Genomic DNA, 20710 nt, shown 5'->3' on the forward strand with positions numbered 1-20710 from the left:
ACTCAGAATCTCGTATTTTTTTCTTACTATATTTACAGAAACTTAATCAGCAGCTCAAAGTTCACTTGGGTCAGAGGTCAGATTCAATAACAGCATCAGATAAAGATGACATTATTTGAGACGATCTGTGTGATGACAGCAACATTTGCAGCTGTTTACATTTACTTAACTAAAAATTCTAACAGAAAATCGGTTGAAGATTTTCCCATCAGGTTTTCTAATGATAAAAACAAGGTAAAAAGTAAAAATGACTCAGAAGGGGAGACAATTTTGTGCTATTTTTCTTTTCCAAACACCACTTTTGCTAATGCATCATATTTCTTAAATCTATATATGTTAATAAAAAATCCCATTTTATTTATAAAGTTTAAAACTCTTAAATGTTTACTGTGTAAAATGTCATCTCATTTGCTTTTTCAAACATAATATTTTTTAAGGCATTATTGGCATCGGCCTTTGTTTATCAGAAATAATGTGTTAGGCCTTAATTTTTCCTGTCGAACTTGTTTAGAAATTTTTGCCTCCGTGAATACAGGAAAAAATTATTCTGTAAAACTTTATTTATTAAAACTGCTCACTTACATATATAAATGTTTACAAAACTTCTAAGTAGTTGATCAATTTTATTCACTGATTGCGATAATTTCTGTATATATTTTACGTTTAATTCCCGATCCGATGGCAATTTATTATAAAACCGGATGTGGGTACGCGTAGCCTACGAACGGCAATTTTGCTATTCGTACCCGCATGCGGGTACACGCAGACACTGCCATTTTTTAAAGTTTGAAGAAATGTATTTTTTTCATAAATGACATAGATAGAACTAATAAGTTCAAGTTATAAATAATTAATATTTTTTTTTTATAATAAATCAATAGGTGATACATAGTAATTATGGTCTCTCACCTATTGTAAACCTTAGTGTGAACACACAAAATTAAATAAGAAAAAAAATAGGAGACAAATTAACATGATTAAAGTGCTTTATAGAAAATCAGCCTAACAATCTGCTTTTTCTTCCTCCCTAAGTGGGGCTGGAAGCTGTATAATGTTTTTTGTTGCCTCAAGAGTTGTAGGTGTGATGTTTTTACATTGCCAATCAAATGTTGGAATTATTTTCTTTTTTACTCTATTTAATGAGGCTGGAGGACAAAAATTTCAGCAACATTTTAAACATTTTTTTTCATTTAAAATTTTATTTATTACACTATTAGTTGTTACTTTATGATATAGTACAAAAATCAACCAAGGATATCATTCCTTTTGGCCTTACATGACTTTAAAAATGTTTACATCATTGAAAAAGCCCAAATTATCTACCTTTGGTGTTTAATGCCATTTTTTTGGCATTTTAAATTGAAATCTTTTTTAACTCATTGGTAACCTATATTTTTATGCCCCACCTACGATAGTAGAGGGGCATTATGTTTTCTGGTCTGTTCGTCCGTCCGTCCGTCCTTCCATCCGTTCGTTCAGGTTAAATTTTTTGGTCAAGGTAGTTTTTGATGAAGTTGAAGTCCAATCAACTTCAAACTTAGTACACATGTTCTCTATGATATGATATTTCTAATTTAATTGCCAAATTAGAGTTTTGACCCCAATTTCACGGTCTACTGAACATAGAAAATGATAATGTGAGTGGGGCATCCGTGTACTATGGACACATTCTTGTTTATATATTTTTTTTCAAATAAGCTTTACTTAAACTACACAATTGTAAAATTTAAGCTATTTCTGTAATTTAGTTCTTTTTTTTATTTCGATATTATACCTCTATTTCTCCTATTAGCAGTGATTAGTTCAAAAGAAAAAAGTACCTAAAACAAAAATGCATGCTTCTTACAAAGGCAGATTGTGAGCTTAAATGAATATTGACCCCATTTTTTTAATTTATTTTTATTATTAAGTATACATGGTATATGATAAAGTTGATTGACAGAAAAAAAATGATTTATATATATACCCTCGAGCCCCTTTACTTAATGATGAATAAAAAATACATGGAGAGGTTTCAAAGTTTTTTTTTGGCCAAAATATTAAGACCTTTAAGATATAACAAATCCCCCCCCCCCCCCCAAAATACCATGAAGAACAAGTTTCAAATTACCGCAAAGTTAGTTTTTGGTACACATCAATGTTTTGCCATCAATTACATGTAAGCGTGGCGTCTTCAGGGTAATTAATAATACAGCTGATTTTGTAAAATTTGAAGTAATTGTAAACATTTTTTTAAAGAAATTATAATAACTATTATATATCTATAAAGAAAATATGTAATTGGTTTAGAGTACAAACTATAAATAACCATAGATCTCAATTTAATCACACATCCATTTATTTATATATGTCTACCTGCATGACATTCAAGATTTTCTAAGGGAAGTGGTACTTCTGTAGTCCCAAAAGACTTTTGTCTTTGACCTCATATGAATAATTCTTAAAAGATGCCCCTGACTGTTATATATATATACACATTAAATCCCAAAATTACAATTCAATTATTAATACATTTATAACTACAAAAATCAGTAATGCATTGGATAATAAGCAACAAACTAAGTTAACTACTTCTATACATTCACAGAATGAAGAAAATAATTCTAAACTTGAATTGTGATATAATTTGCATATTTAAGTTGGTACCTAACACTACAGGGAGATAACTCTGTAAAAATCACAATGTTTTGGTAAGGAAATATTAAGCTTCTCAATGATCAAAATTAGTGTTTGTCAAACTGCTATGAGGGTTGTAAAGGGTTAATTTCGTGCAACATGTTTTTGTCATTTTTATTTCCCATGCAGCCGTGATAAAGGTTCGTTATTCACTGTGTTTCGTGAAATTGGTAAAAAGATCAACCTGCAAGACATTTCTAATTGTTTGTTCATCGTGAAATGACAATTTTATTTCGCGTTCTTCCGTGCAGATACATATGTACCTCCCTTTACGCCCCTCTGCTATATAACCAACAATATTTTCTGATAAACATGATAAAGTGGTTGATTCAAATTTTTGGAATTTTTTATATTTTTGTCAAAGGGTCAAAGTAAACAATTTGTAAAAAAATTTATGAAAATTAAAAGAGCCAAATAAATATCAGTCAAGGTGTTGGGTACCACCTTAAATAAATAATGATCATTTGTGACTGCAGTATTGATCATGACACCACTTATAAACGGATGAAAAAGGTCTGCTGACTCAATGCGTAGATAAAAAGTAAAATTAAAACAAAAATACTGAACACCAAAGGAATTCAAATTGCAAAATCCAAAGCTTAAACACAACAAACAAAGGGAAAACAACTATGCCTTTTATAGCTGACTATGTGGTATGGGCTTTGCTCATTGTTGAAGGCTGTATGGTGACCTATAGTTGTTAATTTCTGTGTCATTTTTGTCTCTTGTGGACAGTTGTCTCATTGGCAATCATACTACCGGTACATCTTCTTTTTTATATGACTTGTCAACTGATGGACATATAACTATGTGTTTTAAAATGAAAACAAAGATGTATTATAATGTACAAATTTACATGTTGCTAAAAAGACAGTAGAGGCTAAGAGCTTTAAATGTGAATGACTAAGACAAACAAGAAGTTAACGTACATCCCATCTCCTTATGTTTTATAGAATGAAGAAAAAGATCACTATGATGTAGCTATAGTGGGAGCAGGACCAGCAGGGTCAACATGTGCTTATTTTCTGGGTTAGTTCAGAATTGAAACAATTTAGAGAAATGCTGTACTTTTAAATGAATGTTAGCCTTGTGTGTATAGCTGCCTGATTGGTACACAATATATTATATAAACAATTTACTGTTTTACACTTACACGGACACTAAATTAAAAGAAATTTTAGAATTTCAAAGCTCTTGTTGTCATTCCTGTGGCAAAAATCAACATTACTGGTATGGTATACATTTGCGGTGACAGTAGCCAACTGCCGTCATAGTCAAAACACAAGGTTTAGTTGCATTCTTGACCATTTTGTGTAGTATTGTAAATTCAGAAATCATTGCGAGATTTTTATTTAAACACAAATAATGCGACAGGGTGAGTATCTCAATTATAAGAACTCGCATTCTGATAACTGAATGATAGATCTTTATGCAGATTTTTGTGTAATTGCTTTAAATAAATTCACAATTATTTCCATTATTGAACAATAGCAATAATAAATGCACACAATAATTTCAGAATTTACAGTTTATGCTGAAAAAGAAATACATTTGGTATCAAATGAACATTGTGTATTTTGACGAGCAAGAAAAATTAGAGAGAGGTGTTTAAGGTTCCCACTAGGAAAAAGAGGGGGACAATTTATACCTTATTATTATATGAAAAAAGAAAAAGATATATTGAAAACTCTTTAAGAAATTATTTTGTATTACAGCACAGAAAGGATGGAAAGTTCTGTTACTGGAGAAAAAGAAATTTCCTAGAGATAAATACTGTGGAGATGCTGTGTGTAGAACTGCTATAGAAATATTGATAGACATGGGAGTTTATCAACACTTAATCAAAGAAAACAAGGCACATGTTGTATGTATGTCATTGAATAGAAGTAAATTTTTTTAACGGCTGCCAAGTCATGAATTAAGCGTGAGACTCACGAAATTTAATGCTTATTTGGCGTCATTTTCCCTTGATCTATTGTTTTTTCTCTTTGGTCATGTTGATGTCTACAATTTTGGCCAAATTTCAGCTTTTGCTTCATGAAAAGTTGGCAGATTTTTTAGTTCTTTCAAAATAGAAGTTCCAAATGGAAGAATTTTTTTTTTATATTTAATTTCCTCTGAAACAAAGATTACATCATTTGTTTCCTACCGAATAAACTTTTTTGTTAGGGTGAACAAATATAAGTTGACATCAGTATTCATCAGTATCATTATAGGTAGCAAGAATTAAACAAGTCATAATATTTACACAGATGGCTTTTTTCTTATTTCAGTCAAACCTGCTTAAGAGACCATCTGTATTAAGCAAAAAGCTGTGTTAAAAGGCCAATAATTTAAGGTCCCTCTGTAGTACATTTCATATAAATTGAACCTCTATTAAAAGACCACCGTCTTAAGAGATCACTTTTTTGCTGTCCCTTAAGGTATAGAACCACTAATTCAGGCCCGGTTGGAAAGAACATACAAGAAAGTAGTACATATTTTAAACAAAATAGTTCCTGAGCAAAGCAGTATCTTTGTCAATAGTGGGAATATTTTGGTAGTTTTTGTATCAAATGAAGGCTTGGGTGCTTGGGATCACTGCAGAACCCTTGTCAAAAGTTTTACTTGAATAATAAAGAAGTAAATGACATTTTAATAGGAGGGCACATTTGGCCTGTTGGTCAGATCAGAAGTTCCTGTTTTTGTACTATCAAACTTTGGGGAACCAGTACGCTCTAATATGCAATTAAAGGTATGTTTCAGCACAAGTCAGGATAAGGTACAGTTTTGACATGAAATAACTGCCACTTTATTTGAACTTAAGACAAAGTAGCCATAAATGCTTGAAATTGCAGAATTTAACATAGAAAGCAATGGGGCTATGAATTAGTGGTTTTATACCTTAAGTGGTCTCTTAAAACAGGTTTGACTGTATGTATAAAAGGGGTAAACATCAGTCACAAACCATAAGGTGGTCATTATACAGTCTTCAACATCAAACAATTGTCTATACAGTATTTGAAGCTCTAAAAGAGAGATGGTAAATATAAAAGGGAAAGTTAAAGAGAAGAAAAAGATACCTAATGAACATTCGAACCGATAAGTCAAAAATAAACTGACAATGCCATGGCTAAAAAATAAACTGACAATGCCATGGCTAAAAAATATACTGACAATGCCATGGCTAAAAAATATACTGACAATGCCATGGCTAAAAAATAAACTGACAATGCCATGGCTAAAATATACTGACAACGCCATGGCTAAAAAATATACTGACAATGCCATGGCTAAAAAATATACTGACAATGCCATGGCTAAAAAATAAACTGACAATGCCATGGCTAAAAAATAAACTGACAATGCCATGGCTAAAAAATATACTGACAATGCCATGGCTAAAAAATAAACTGACAACACCATGGCTAAAAATAAACTGACAATGCAATGGCTAAAAAATAAACTGACAATGCCATGGCTAAAAAATAAACTGACAATGCCATGGCTAAAAAATAAAAAGACAATGCCATGATTAAAAAATAAACTGACAATGCCATAGCTAAAAAATAAAAAGACAATGCCATGATTAAAAAATAAACTGACAATGCCATGGCTAAAAAATAAAAAGACAATGCCATGGCTAAAAATATACTGACCATGTCATGGCTAAAAAATAAAAAGACAATGCCATGGCTAAAAAATATACTGACAATGCCATGGCTAAAAAATATACTGACAACGCCATGGCTAAAAAATATACTGACAACGCCATGGCTAAAAAATATACTGACAATGCCATGGCTAAAAAATAAAAAGACAAACAGATAAAATAGTACACAAAACACAACATAGAAACTAAAGACTGAGCAACACAAACTCCACCAAAAACTGGGGATAATCGCACATTCCCCAGAAAAGTAATTTGATCCTGCTCCATATGTGACGCACATCATATTGCTTATGTTAGTGCAAACTGGTCAAAAACAAAACTCTTTTTAAACTCATAAGTTGAAAACCCATTTGAAAACAAAACCCCTTTTAAAGTTTGTAAGTCGAAAACAAATACAGAAAACAAATACAGAAAACAAATACAGAAAACAGAAAACTACAGTCTGAGCAACACAAACACCATAAAAAACCAGTATCAGGGTCTGGATGGGGGGGGGGGTCTGTTATTCTGTAAACATTTAATTTTCACCCCTTCTTTCTCTAATCATTAAAAAATTAACCCCTTTTTTCTCTAATCTTCAAAAAATTAACCCCTTTTTCTCTAATCTTCCTTTTTTTTGCCCGTTATTCTCTAATCTTCATTTTTTAAGGGCATTATTCTTTAATCATTTAACCCCATCCAAACCCTCCAGTATGATCTGAGGTGCTTCAGAAGGGTTACAGCAGATCCTGTTCCTGCTCTAAATTGCCCTAATCTTAATTGTTCTTAAAACAAATTTTAATTTTCAAAAGTTTTCTAGCATGCCATATTAATCAGAATTTATTATGTTTTCTCAGATGGAGTATAGGAGTTTATGTAGTCCTGGTGGATTAAGCTATATTTGGGGAAGACCAATAAAATTTGGAGAAATACCAGTGGCCATTGCTTGTAAAAGAATCTTATTAGATGAGAGTATTGCCATGGCAGCAAAAAGGTATAGTTGTTGCAGCATGTACTCTAATGCTTCAAATTTAAAATTAAGAAATTTACATTTTTATAATTTATAATATATTGTTAGTTGTTACATTTTTTTTGGAAACATAATTGTGCTAACTGTTTATTTATATTGTGACACACACACATACACAGATATAAATCTGAAATTAGATTAGATTTAAAAAGATTTTTACTGAAAGAATTTTTTTCCACAGCAAAATTCTTAGTTGCTTTCATTGTGATGAAGTTGATTTTTCTGCAATTACTAACGCCCATAGACTACCTAACTCTAAACAAATATCACAAATAAAAACCAAATTAAAGTTCAAATTGAATACCCACACGACAGTGCCATGTGCTGATTGTAATTGCACATTATCACCGTGTAGAACGCCACATGCGGGGTGTCGGCTATGTTTGACATGGGTGGCAATTTTGAAGCGACGAAAAAGTAACAAGGTAAGTTCAAGCATCAAAATTTCTTATTTTTAGAACTCTCAGTACCATATAATGTATTGCACGGAAGGAATCGCAACATAATCTATTTCCTGAAAGCAGAAGCAGTCGTTTTCAGTGCTCAGTTTTCTCAAACACCTCGCCCTAGTTTTCCGTGTTGCAGATTTTGAGGCTTTATATGCAAATTTCGGTATAAAAAACTACTTTACACAGCTACTCTCCATATCATTTATATAGAATTGTATTCCTCTCATTGACTTATACCAAATACCAGTTTCTTAGTTAAAATTAATTGGTTTTAAAACTGTTATTCATCAAAATATAAAGTGTCGCTCGGGGTGTCAGATTTTGCGTCGCAAGGGGTAGAGGCTTGTCATAAAAAATACATATTTGCATGTAAATTAGTCTTCATATGATACATTTTATTTCAAACACATCTACTTTACCATGACGAAACAAGGATTTTTCATTTTGCCTATTTTTGGTCTTATAAAATATATGCTTTTGATTTCATTCACATCTACTTTACCATGACAAAATAGGGGTTTTTCATTTTGTCTGTTTTTGGTCTTATAAAACATGTGCTTTTGATTTCATTGATTCATAGTAAAAAAGGGCATCATATCATATCATATCATATCATAGTCAGAGTAGACCTTCAAAGTAGATATGATATGATTTTTTTTGTTACACATCTATCATATCATATCTACTTTGAAGGTCTACTCTTACTATGGTATGATATGATATGATATGATATAATAGATGTGTAACACAAAACGGATAGTTCTAGCTAGGCGATTACGAACGAAATAACTGTCTTGAATCATTTTTTCTTGTAAACCTGTTCCGTTGTATATTTGTGTACAAGTCGTTGTTTTCTCATTGACAATTGTAGTATCATCGTCTTCGGGATTACTTGAAGTTGTGTTGTCATTCGCCGAAAAAGATGCTGGTGAGTGTTTCATTGGAGAGAGTGTTCTAATTCTTTTAGGAGTGATGGATTTTTGCGGCGTGCACGAGTGATTTTTAGATGAACCTGGTGATGAACTATGATGCATTTTGGCTGGTGGAGGCTTCGGGCATATCTTATATTGAGGACTATTTTGTGATTTTCTACCATGTTTTGGTTTATTGAGCCATAGCCTTGACTTTTTTTTACCATGATAGCGACTGAAAAGGAAAAGAAATCGTTTACCAGCTTGAAAACTAAATATTTTGAGCCATTTTTTTACTATGAATGAAATCAAAAGCACATGTTTTATAAGACCAAAAACAGGCAAAATGAAAAATCCTTATTTTGTCATGGTTAAGTAGATGTGTTTGAAATAAAATGTATCATATGAAGACTAATTTACATGCAAATATGTATTTTTTTATGACAAGCCTCTACCCCTTGCGACGCAGAATCTGACACCCCGAGCGACACTTTATATTTTGATGAATAACAGTTTTAAAACCAATTAATTTTAACTAAGAAACTGGTATTTGGTATAAGTCAATGAGAGGAATACAATTCTATATAAATGATACGGAGGGTAGCTGTGTAAAGTAGTTTTTTATACCGAAATTTGCATATAAAGCCTCAAAATCTGCAACACGGAAAACTAGGGCGAGGTGTTTGAGAAAACTGAGCACTGAAAACGACTGCTTCTGCTTTCAGGAAATAGATTATGTTGCGGTTCTTTCCGTGCAATACATTATATGGTACTGAGAGTTCTAAAAATAAGAAATTTTGATGCTTGAACTTACCTTGTTACTTTTCCGTCGCTTCAAAATTGCCACCCCATGTCAAACATAGCCGACACCCCGCATGTGGCGTTCTACACGGTGATTATTATGTATAATATCATGTCGACAAAAGTGGGTCTCATTGGGGTCTAAGCGTCATGCAGGATTGCTGATTTTTTGTAAGCGGGACATGTGAAAGTCACATTATTGTGTCGTGAAAACGGGAAATGAGGTCTAGAGGGACCCAGGAAATGACAAAAAAATGAGAATTGCTGACGTACATAGTGTAAGCAGGATACGGGAATCTGACAAAACAGTAAGCGGGATCCGGGATCGGAACCCCCCATGAGACCCCCACAAAATATAGTCAGTAATTTATACATATAACTAAAATCAAAACATATAATAAAACAAATATAACATCCAATAAATTCACATAAGAAAGATAAAAAAAATATCTTGGAATATCATCTAATCGAATCGGCCCTGTCGTGCTGAAGTGCAGGAACACAAATAACGGTATATGGGCAGGCAACTAGAAGAAATTAATTTCAATCTAATTCAGTTCCTTCAAACAGTTGAAATTATATTATTATATACTGCAGCTGTGCTATTTGAGCAGTCAAATTGCATTGACAGTATATTCATATGTGATATACAGTCACTGACCGTATATCACCTTGTTTATGATGTTGACAATGTGTTTCTGTAGAGTTTTATTTATGACGTCAATAAAACATACAGGTTCACGGAAATTTTACGTCTTCCGCTCAGAATTTAAAAGAAATGATGGTTTTTACCCTAAATACTTCATTTAGAACAGTTATAAGAGTTGCAGTATATAAAGAATAACCATACATAATGTCTCGAAATATCAATGTTATTTGTACTCGGCTCGAAACATGTAGAAATGCTCGGCACAGCCTCGCTTTCTACCTGTTTCTAAGCCTTGTACAAATAACATTGATATTTCGAGACAATGTATGGTTATTCTATATGTAAATTGTATTAAAAAGTACTTAGATTTTCAACAACCTGCATTTAAATTTTTTGAATACTCTTCATTATTATTTCAAATTTCATACTATTCAAAATAAACAAAATTTTTAAGGATGGGGGCAGATTTAAAAGAGAACTGGCCAGTGACAGAAACTAAATTTGATGAAGATACTGGACTATGGACTGTATACAAATATGGTACAACAGATACATTAACATCCAGGGTATTAACTAAATGTTATTAATAGAAGCAGACATGAGTAAACATAAATGATAAAGCAAACCAGAGACACAAAAAGAAACACCATGACATCTAGAGGTCAAGTTAGTCATTAAATTGAAATAAAGATTCTACCACTGCATATTAAATGTTTAAAATTTAATTGCCAAAGGTGGATAAATGTTGTAAATTGCACTAGTTTTGGTGGTGGAATCTGTTTCTCTATTGATTTTAAGAATATATGCAGACAATATTAATCTTTCTTTTCAAACAACCTGCAAAAAGATGTATTCTTTCCACATGATGTCGTCAGACATGGTCAGCTTTTTTCATGACATCTCAATAGGAAATTCAGAAGAAAGCAAGAAAATTTAACATCATAATAGAATGTTGACCAATGAAGAACTGAGATCAAACCAACCACATGTTGATTAAATAAAAAATATTCAACAAAAAAAGTCAGGAAAAGGAAAAATCGAGAAAGAATTGGAGACAAGTATTTATACAATATGTCAAGCTCTCAAACATCTCAGCTCTAAATTATGCAATTATTGTTTATCCAAAAACACTTAGTTCTTATATATTCAGAAATTTTTGCATGCATTTATTTTTAGTCGATTTTTGAAGTATGGACAAAGATGTGAAATAAATAATTGCAATTTCAGGAAAATCTGCATATAGATATATATTGCATAAGCTATCAGAATGTGAGTTGTTATAATTGCAATACTCACCAAGTTAATTAACCGCATTAATAAAACCTTGTGAAAATTTCTGAATTTACAATACTTGAATTTGAAATGTACTGGTAATTTTCATAAAAATTTAAATTGTTTTGAAAAAAAAAATTTTGACACAAATTATGCCATTTAAAATTATACTGTTAAAATGCATGCTTCTGTTATCTTTTATAAAGGTGTTGGTATGTTCTGATGGTGCCCCTTCAAGACTTGCTACAAAATTAGGTTTAGTGACACGTCCACCAGATAGCACATGTTCCAGAACATATGTAGAAGGTGGTACACATAGATTTGATGCTGATGGTGTAGTATTTTTTAATAAAGAATTATTGCCAGGTAATTTACAAACTCAGGAAACTTTCCATAAAATCCTTATAGACTAATTTATTTAGCATTTTTTTACAGTTTCCAATTAATTCTATTTTTAGTTTATGTTTCATACATATAGTTTAAAACTAAATTAAGCTTACCTGATCTTTATGACCTGTTGTCTTTACTTTTCATCTAGTGTATATTCTTCCGTTTAGCTGTCCTTGTTCCCTCGTTAGATTATGTACATTTTATGATGGGGATCTGAATTTCTTTTTTTTTCTTTTTTTTTTTCAGTTTTTTTGTAATTATTTTATTTTTCATGAAACATGTAAAATTACATACATGGCATACTACAGTATTCGATACATATTATAAAAAATAAAGTAATACTTGAAAGATCAATTAAATCTTAGGATATAATAAGATATAAATATAAATATTACAAATGATTTTGTTAATAAATTAAATAAAAGCTGCTTCTAACAAATTCCATTTCTGATCCATTTTTACTTTTTGTACAGGAGTTAAGAAACATACAAAGTATTTTTCTATATTAATCCAATACTTTAAATATTCTATTCCACCATATGTTGTGGTTGGCATGTTCTTACATTTACATTTGTATATATAATATTTGAATAACAACAAAACTATATTAACTATTTTACTGTTGACAAAATCCTCCGACACACCTAAAATGACTTCTTTTGTACCGAAAGGCAGGAGAATGCCATAATTTTTAATCCAATCTATAACGGATAGCCAAAAGTTATGTAATACATTACATTCCCAAAATATGTGAAAAAGATTTTCTTTAATTTCTGAACAAAATGTACATAGTTCAGTTTCTTTTAATTTACATTTCAATAAAAATGAATTACATAATAGAATCCTATGAACAATCTTAAATTGAAAGTTTTGTAAAAAAAGAATTTCTTGTTATAATGAAGGGCATAGAATAAATAGTATTTCAATCTTCAATCTGCATTAGTAAATCTCTTTCCCATTTTTCAAGGGAAGATAAAGATATCACTTTATTATTCTCCAAAAATAATGTATAGAAAAATTTACAAGATTTTGGTTCGCTTTTAACTTTATCTATTAATTTATTTTCAATAATTTGCAGTTTTGAACTACCTTCTATTATACTTTTCCATCTGTTCGGAATCACACTTAAAATACCATAAAACTCTACAAAATTAGTATTAATATCATTTTTTTTTTTTTTAAACTTCATCATTTGTGAATAATGCATTATTATCTGACATCAGATCATTAATGAAGAATATACTATTTTAATATATTTGAACCTCAAAATCATCTTGCCATCCATTTGATGTTTGGGTTCAGCCATATGGACTGGGACAGAATTTCAGAATTGTTTTCAGCTTTAAGCTTATTTTTTAACTTGGAAAAAATTACCAGGATATCATCCAAAACGGATTAACTTTTTCTGCTATATAAAGCAATCCTTCTTGACTTGAGTGTAAAATTTTGTCCCCCCCCCCCAATTTTTGTATATAACTAAGTGGCAAGACTTTCCACAGAGAGTAATTTTGGGGGAATGTGTCAAAGAAACAACAACTAGACAAAAGAGCATAAAACAGGGAATGTGTCAAAGAAACAACAACTATACCATAGAGCAGAAAACAGGGAATGTGTCAAAGAAACAACAACTATACCATAGAGCAGAAAACAAGGAATGTGTCAAAGAAACAACAACTATACCATAGAGCAGAAAACAGTCCAAGGCCACCAATATAGTTCTTCAACACATCGAGAAAATCCCAATTAGAGGCAGGCTACAGCAGAATTATTTGAATTCATTATTATTTTGTTTTTTTGTCCATTATGCCACTCATTTAAATTTCTATTTTATAACTAGGTAGATTTATTTTTAGGTCTTTCCACTTTTCTGTGGAAAGACCTATTGTTTTTCTTCTGATTATTTTTTTTTTTTTTTTTTTTTCTTCCGCCAAATTTTGTTCTTGCGATAAACATTTGTTTTGCAATATGTCGCTTAGATATTTGGTATATGATATTGAACAGTTTATGCGCTTTTGAAATTTACCCTGCGTAACCGAATACTTTTCTTTGTAGGAGTTATCTCCCCAAACACTGTTTTTCTTGTGCTCACAACTCCTTCGCAACCGTAAAAGATTACGACAAATTTATTTTATAAAATTGCTCGTTATATCCTTCGCATGATTTGTTCAATTTCGACCGAAGCAATATGAACGCTCCATATGAGAGTTATTTCCCTTTTTGTATTTGAAATTTTAAAATGTATTTTAAACTGGAACACCATAAGTGATAGAGACCTAGGATCTTTTGATTTGAGGTCCTTGGTCCAAAAAAATGAAAATTAGGTCAAGGTCAAAGGTCAAGGTCATATTCTAATTTTTGAATTTGTCTTATTTTCACTCATTTTCATTAACCTTATAAGATATCGACAAATTATTTTGTATAAATTGTTAGTTGCGACATGTTGTAACTAAATAATTTTAGTTGAAAGTGTGCGTAAACAATGAACGGGAGTTTTAGCCCCTATCATATCTTAAATTATGTTTAAAGTGATATAACTTATTAACCATACATATTAGAGACTAGGGTCTTTTGATTTGAAATCCTCAGTTTGTGACCTTGAAATTGAGGTCAAGGTCATAGGTTAATTTGACGTTCTAGATTTTGACCTTTGCTTTAAATTCATATCTAAACATCATAAAGCCATATGAACTGACATTTCAGACTGATTTTTTATATTTCAATATCATAATAGATATTAACTGGTGGAAAGACCTTCAATTGTTCTCTGAACAATTGGTTTTTAATTTTAATTATTTTGCTTTATATTTTTGTCTCTATAGGTTACTCAGCATTATTTAGACATCCTAATGATGAATTAAGCTTCTGTGTAAATGTTATTCCTGGAAATCCTAAAGTAGTTCCTGAAAAGTTAGACTATTGGCATAACTGGTTAATGAAAAAAGACCAAAACATTAGCAGAGCACTTGGGGATAACTTCAAAATGGAAAAAATAAAAACAGGTTGGTTGTAAAACTTGATATTTTCATTCAGTATGATATGCGGTTTAAACAGAACAAAAGAATTCAACCTCTTGTGTTTAGAAGGTAGAAAAGTGAAATGAACTTTGTATACAGTTGTCAAGATGTCACAAAAGTTACATTCCGTAAAGTCATTATAAATATTTGCATCCATGTTGATTAATTTTCATATTGTACAACTGTTAACAATGCAACTTGCAAACAATCGTTTTTAAAACGACCATAAGTCAAGTTGTTATGTCATTTAGGGGGTCTCCTTATAAACTGCTAATTTTTTTTGCCCGACATAGAAAAAATCGGGGAAAAACTACCAAAATTGTGAAATGAATTGTCAATCGTTTAAGACCATTCTCAAAGAGGCACACCTAAATTTGACATTTGTACGCAATTTCAAAGTTGGATGTTATATGACAGGGTTTGTTAATTTACGCATCGAACACACCCCGTCCTACATATGTAACATCACATGACTTTTAAATGATTAAAACCATATTTTTTAAAATAATATTTTCATGTTTGATATGTTTTTTTCTTAAACAATTACAATTACACCGACAGTCATAATTTCTGTATTATTTTAAAAAGTTTTGTTAAACATTTTGTTACACCTTAGTTCTACAGTAACGCGGATTCACAAATCACATTGTGAAGTTGAGTTTTTTGGGTAGCATAGATTTATATCGTTGTATTTTTTTTTGTTTGTGTTAACCAATTGCACTTTCGGAATTATTTTTTATACATCATTTATTGATCTTGTAATTTCTTGTAATTTAGTTTGCGTCTTATTTTTTTGGTGTCATATTTTGACTATGTTTGTGTGTGATACTTTGTTTGTTCGCCAATATTATTCATACGATTTGAATTTATTATTTATATCCTTTTCTTTTCTTAGGCCACGGTTTTTTAATTTGTTGGTTTTCGAATTTTCCCCATGAAAAAGTCGGGTTGGTCGGTCAGGAAAAAAAAGAAAAAAAAAAATCATCTTTGAAGACAGAACTCAGAGCTCTTTCCCAGATTTGCCAGTGGATTTATATATCAGATGCATCACAAAATATAAACATGTTATGAAATATACTATCAATGTTGAACTGTTAATTTTTATCAGATTTTTTTTTACTGTCAATATTGAACCGTTAATTTTTTATCAGGTTTTTTTTAACTACCAATGTTGAACCTTTCAATTGTTCAACATTGATAGTAAACAAAAATCCGATAAAATATGTTGAATGTAAATGATATGAACCTCCGGTCTTATATTAAAGGACAATATATAAGACTTCTGAGGTTCATATCTTCTTCTTCTTCATGTTCTTCAAATAATTTGCATACCACCTCTGGTGTATTATCGCAAATCATTTACATTCAACGGTTATATCAGATTTTTTTTTTTACTATGAACTGTTCAACATCAATAGAAAAAAAATCCAATATATAAAAACGTTGAATACAAGTGATATGAACCTCCCAAGTCTTATATTATAGCACTACAGTAAATAGAATAATTGAAATTCAATTAATTGAGTGTGGAAGGCTATTTTAATCCACTTTATGAGTGTGTATTATATAATGTTACAATGTAACAAACCTATCAAACACACCTTGAAAAATAACATTATCTCCCCTGGAAATGCTTAACAACAAGACTAAAAAAACTGCTACCTTTTTTTGCCCTATATCACATAATTATGAAAACAGATTATATAGATAGGGAATACTGTGCTAGTGTACATGTTTGAATGTGTAGGTGGCACACTCAGAACTATCGTCTCTAGATTTGTTTAAGTAATTCTTCCATCGGTTTCAGGGTTCACAAATAGCAACACATTTCTTTCCCTTCCAGCTATTCCTGATTATGAATTAATCCAAAACATGCATTTATCCCAAAACAACAACTATTAAACAACTCACCTATACCAATAATGATCGTCTAATTCCTAGCTGATTCCTTTAATCGTACCTTTCTTGACGACACCCATCCTTGTAGCGTCTACCATTGGAGGTAGCGAAATTACATGATTTGACAGGAGAGCGAAAAAAACAAGGGGAGCAATTTTATCGAACCGCATTCCGGACTGCATTGCTGTATATAATATGTAAAAAAATATTAAAAATAAGTTGCCTTTCTAATTTGTATGTAAAATAAACCCTTAGTAAGATGAATTATGTATTTGAAGCTTTTTGATAATTTCTTCTTTTATTATTGTTTTTTTGGGGCAAAATCTATAAGTTTAAAAAAACTGAATAATTTATCACATAATCTATATTTAATAGCCAGTTTAAGACTAGGTGGAGAAAAACGTACATATGATGACCATGTTCTAGTAGTAGGCGATGCTGCAGGAATGACGGATCCGATGACAGGTAAGGCAAAAATAGATACAATTTCAAAACACTTTATCTCAAGTATTACTTACAAGTGTTATTCCAAAGACAGGTGTTATGTAATATGTTACTTTGAACTAGTCTCATCTTTGATAGTATAACTGCATCTGACAATAAGTTTTAGTAGGTTCTTCTGACTTGGGGAGCTACCATTTGATTTTTATGGGGGGGGCTAGGATGAAAAATTGTGTTCTGCCTTTTTTTTTTAGTTGTAATCTCTGTCCTGCCTTTTTATTTTTCAGTCTACTCAGTCCTGCCTTTTTGTTTTCTTAGCTTATCCTGACTTTTTTACAACAATTGTCATCCTGCTTTTTTTTTTTGGCCAAGTTACTCGTCTTCCCGTTTTTTTTACTCAAAATCCTGTCCTGCCTTTTTTTTCAAATTTCATCCTAGCCCCCCCCCCCCCATAAAAATCAAATGGTAGCTCCCTTACATTTGTCTCCACTGATTGATTGATTGTTGGTGTTAATGCCACTTTCAGCACGCTAGGTTGTAACACAGTATCTAAAGTTTATAGGTAGAGGAAGGTGGAGTACCAGGAGAGAGTCACAACCTTTGGCAGGAAAACCTAGACAATTAAGATAGGAGTCAAATGTACCTGCCATGAGTGTGATTTTAAAATCACAATTAATTTTTATTACATCTATGTTTTAACATGCAATTTACTGACAGTATACTTCCATTTTCTTTTTCACTAATTCATGAGTACAATTCTTTTGATGACTGATTCACAAAGTGTTAGAGTAGCAATTATTGAATATATTTATGTGTACAGGTGAAGGAATACACCATGCCATGGAGGGAGGGAAAATAGCAGCCATTTTTCTGGATGAAGCATTGAATCATGGGAATTATGATGCAGAATGTATGAAGATTTTCCATCAGCGTTGGATGTCTAAATTTGGGGATGATTTTAAATGGTAATAACTATTCTGAACATCTGAAGTGCTGTTCAATTAGTAGTTGTAATATAAATTTAGGTTTCACGAAAAGTTCAAGGTGGTTGATATACCTTTATATCAAATCCAGCAAGTTATTTTCTAACTTTAGCAACATTAAAAATTTCAAAAGAGAACTCTTGAAAATTGAAAATATTATGTAAACAAATATGATCTGCTATTGTAAACATTCTTACTTAGTTATTTTAAAATTTTGATTTGGCCATTTCAATATTTTTTTGTAAATTTACACAATGAAGTTTGCAGATGTCTCAAACAATATATAAAAGATGTGGTATTATTGCCAATGAGACAACTCTCCACAAGAAATTAAAGGACACAGAAATTAACAACTATAGGCCACTGTATGGCCTTCAATGATGAGCAAAGCCCATACTGCATAGTCAGTTTCCATGTTTTATGATTACCAATTTGATAACATGTAATCTTCCAAAAACCAAAGTAAGCCACTATAGAGGTCATTTGTAACAGTAAGTTCGTTAACAATGATTTAAAATCATACCACATAACAAGCTATAATCTATAAAAGAGGAAAAAAAAACACAACGAAAAACAGCTTGATTTGTGACCAAGACAATAAATGAAATATTAATTATACAAATATGAAGACTTTGACCTATAATGGTGTACTTTTACAAATTGTAACGTGGATGGAGGGTTGTTTCACTGCAACTCATACCACATCTTCTTATATCTAAATATGATAAAACATATACAATCAACCACTTAGTTAAATGTGTCTTTTCTCTATAGGTCTATGGTATTTAGTCAGATGTTATACAGATTCCCCATACTCCTTGATGCTTCTACAGCTGCACTGCAAAGAAAGTCAGATAAATTTGTTGCCAAATGGGCAGATATAATGACAGGTATTAATTATGTCAGATATAATGACAGGTATTAATTATGTCAGATATAATGACAGGTATTAATTATGTCAGATATAATGACAGGTATTAATTATGTCAGTCAATGCTAGTCAACTTATGGTATGATTCTCTCTATATTTTTGAAATTTGAAAATTCACTGAATAGTATCTCAACAAATGTTTCTTTGAATCCTCATAATGATGATTTTTCTGGTTGCTCCAACTGAATGAAACTGTACATATCAATATGATACTTTGATTTAATGCTGAGTTCACACGTAATTCGAATTCGATTCGCATTAACTAATTCGAATTAGTTTAATGTCAATTCTAATTCGAATTAGTTTAATGTCAATTCTAATTCGAACTGGAATACGCATCAAATTCGCTTTAATGTCCTAACGACGTTAACTTTTAATTCGGATTAACAAAAACGTATTTCTAATGCGAATTAGTTAATTCGCATTAGCCAATTCGAATCAATTCAAATTAAAAAAGAAGAGTGTGTGAACCCAATTAGCGAATTCGCTTCGCATTCAATTCGAATTCAAGGTACGTGTGAACGAGGCATAAAACATGTAAAAAGTATTGACATATCATTATTTACAAGTAGATTTATTTGCTGATTTGAAAGTTGTTTGCTCTAAATACTATATATTGTAAATTCTGACAGAAATTATTGTGAGATTTTATCAATGGGAATAATGTGACTAAGTGAGCATTGCTGTAATAAGAACTCACATTCAGTTGTCCTGTATATCTTAATGATTTTGCTGATATTGCATTAATAAATCATGCATTTTTGTCCATTCTTCAAAAATCGCAACAATAAATGCACACAATGATTTAGGAATAAACAGAAAACATATAGATGAAGAAAAAGTGAAAATAGTTATTGTTGACATGGTCAAAAACCAAAGTCCACAACACCAATTGATAGACTGACATTTTTACACATTTAATTAAATATTACTTTTTCTTTAGAAGCAATTGAACACAATGTATTATAAAGACCCTGATATTTTATATGGTTCAATGAAATTTTCGGCTCAAAGATTTCCCACACATGATATACTGACCCGATTCTTTAAAAAGTCCTTATTTTTACAAACTAAACACATGTACTACAAATATATTTTTAAATGACATTTTATAAGCACACTTATACTCAATCAAAACCATAGTTTATTTTATTATAACAGTATAAAATTTAATTTGAGAATAATAGTACCGGTATGGCATGTGTCAGAGATGCATAAAGGTTTAAGGTACTAAACATATAAAAACGCAAAAAGGTTCTAAAACTCTGCTTTTGACATCTTGAAAACATAGCAGGTATGCATTTCTCTATTAGCTGGATTTCTACGTAAGCCTCTATATTCTTTGCACTTAGACATGTTTATCTTTATCACATCTCATTTAACCATTTTACAAAACATACATAACTTAATTTTTCAGGACGACTTCCAAAGATCTACATGTTAAAACCAGAATTCTCATTTACAATTATATATGAATTGGTTCGATTAACATTGCATCGACTCAAAGGATCCAATGGTAAACAGAAGAAAGCAGAATAAATAGGACAACAATTAAAAATATCATGAAGAATTTCAATCAGTATTATGAACATGTGTTTAGTTTTTATTGTTTAAGGAAGCTTGCTTGTCATGT

At 31.0% G+C, this 20710-nt stretch overlaps 1 protein-coding gene across 1 annotated transcript; it reads left to right on the forward strand.

Annotated features, from left to right (window-relative positions):
- The first annotated feature begins 48 nt into the window (after positions 1–48).
- Positions 49–20710, forward strand: LOC143075751 (conditioned medium factor receptor 1-like). Its single transcript, XM_076251315.1, has 11 exons — positions 49–234; positions 3630–3705; positions 4392–4540; positions 7165–7301; positions 10602–10713; positions 11626–11785; positions 14629–14808; positions 17098–17187; positions 17984–18128; positions 18921–19036; positions 20495–20710. Exons 1-11 carry the CDS (start codon positions 106–108, stop codon positions 20614–20616), a joined length of 1416 nt encoding a protein of 471 aa, XP_076107430.1. The 5' UTR covers positions 49–105; the 3' UTR covers positions 20617–20710.

Source organism: Mytilus galloprovincialis, chromosome 5 (assembly GCF_965363235.1).
Source record: "Mytilus galloprovincialis chromosome 5, xbMytGall1.hap1.1, whole genome shotgun sequence".
In the NCBI taxonomy this organism is placed as follows: Eukaryota; Metazoa; Mollusca; class Bivalvia; order Mytilida; family Mytilidae; genus Mytilus; species Mytilus galloprovincialis.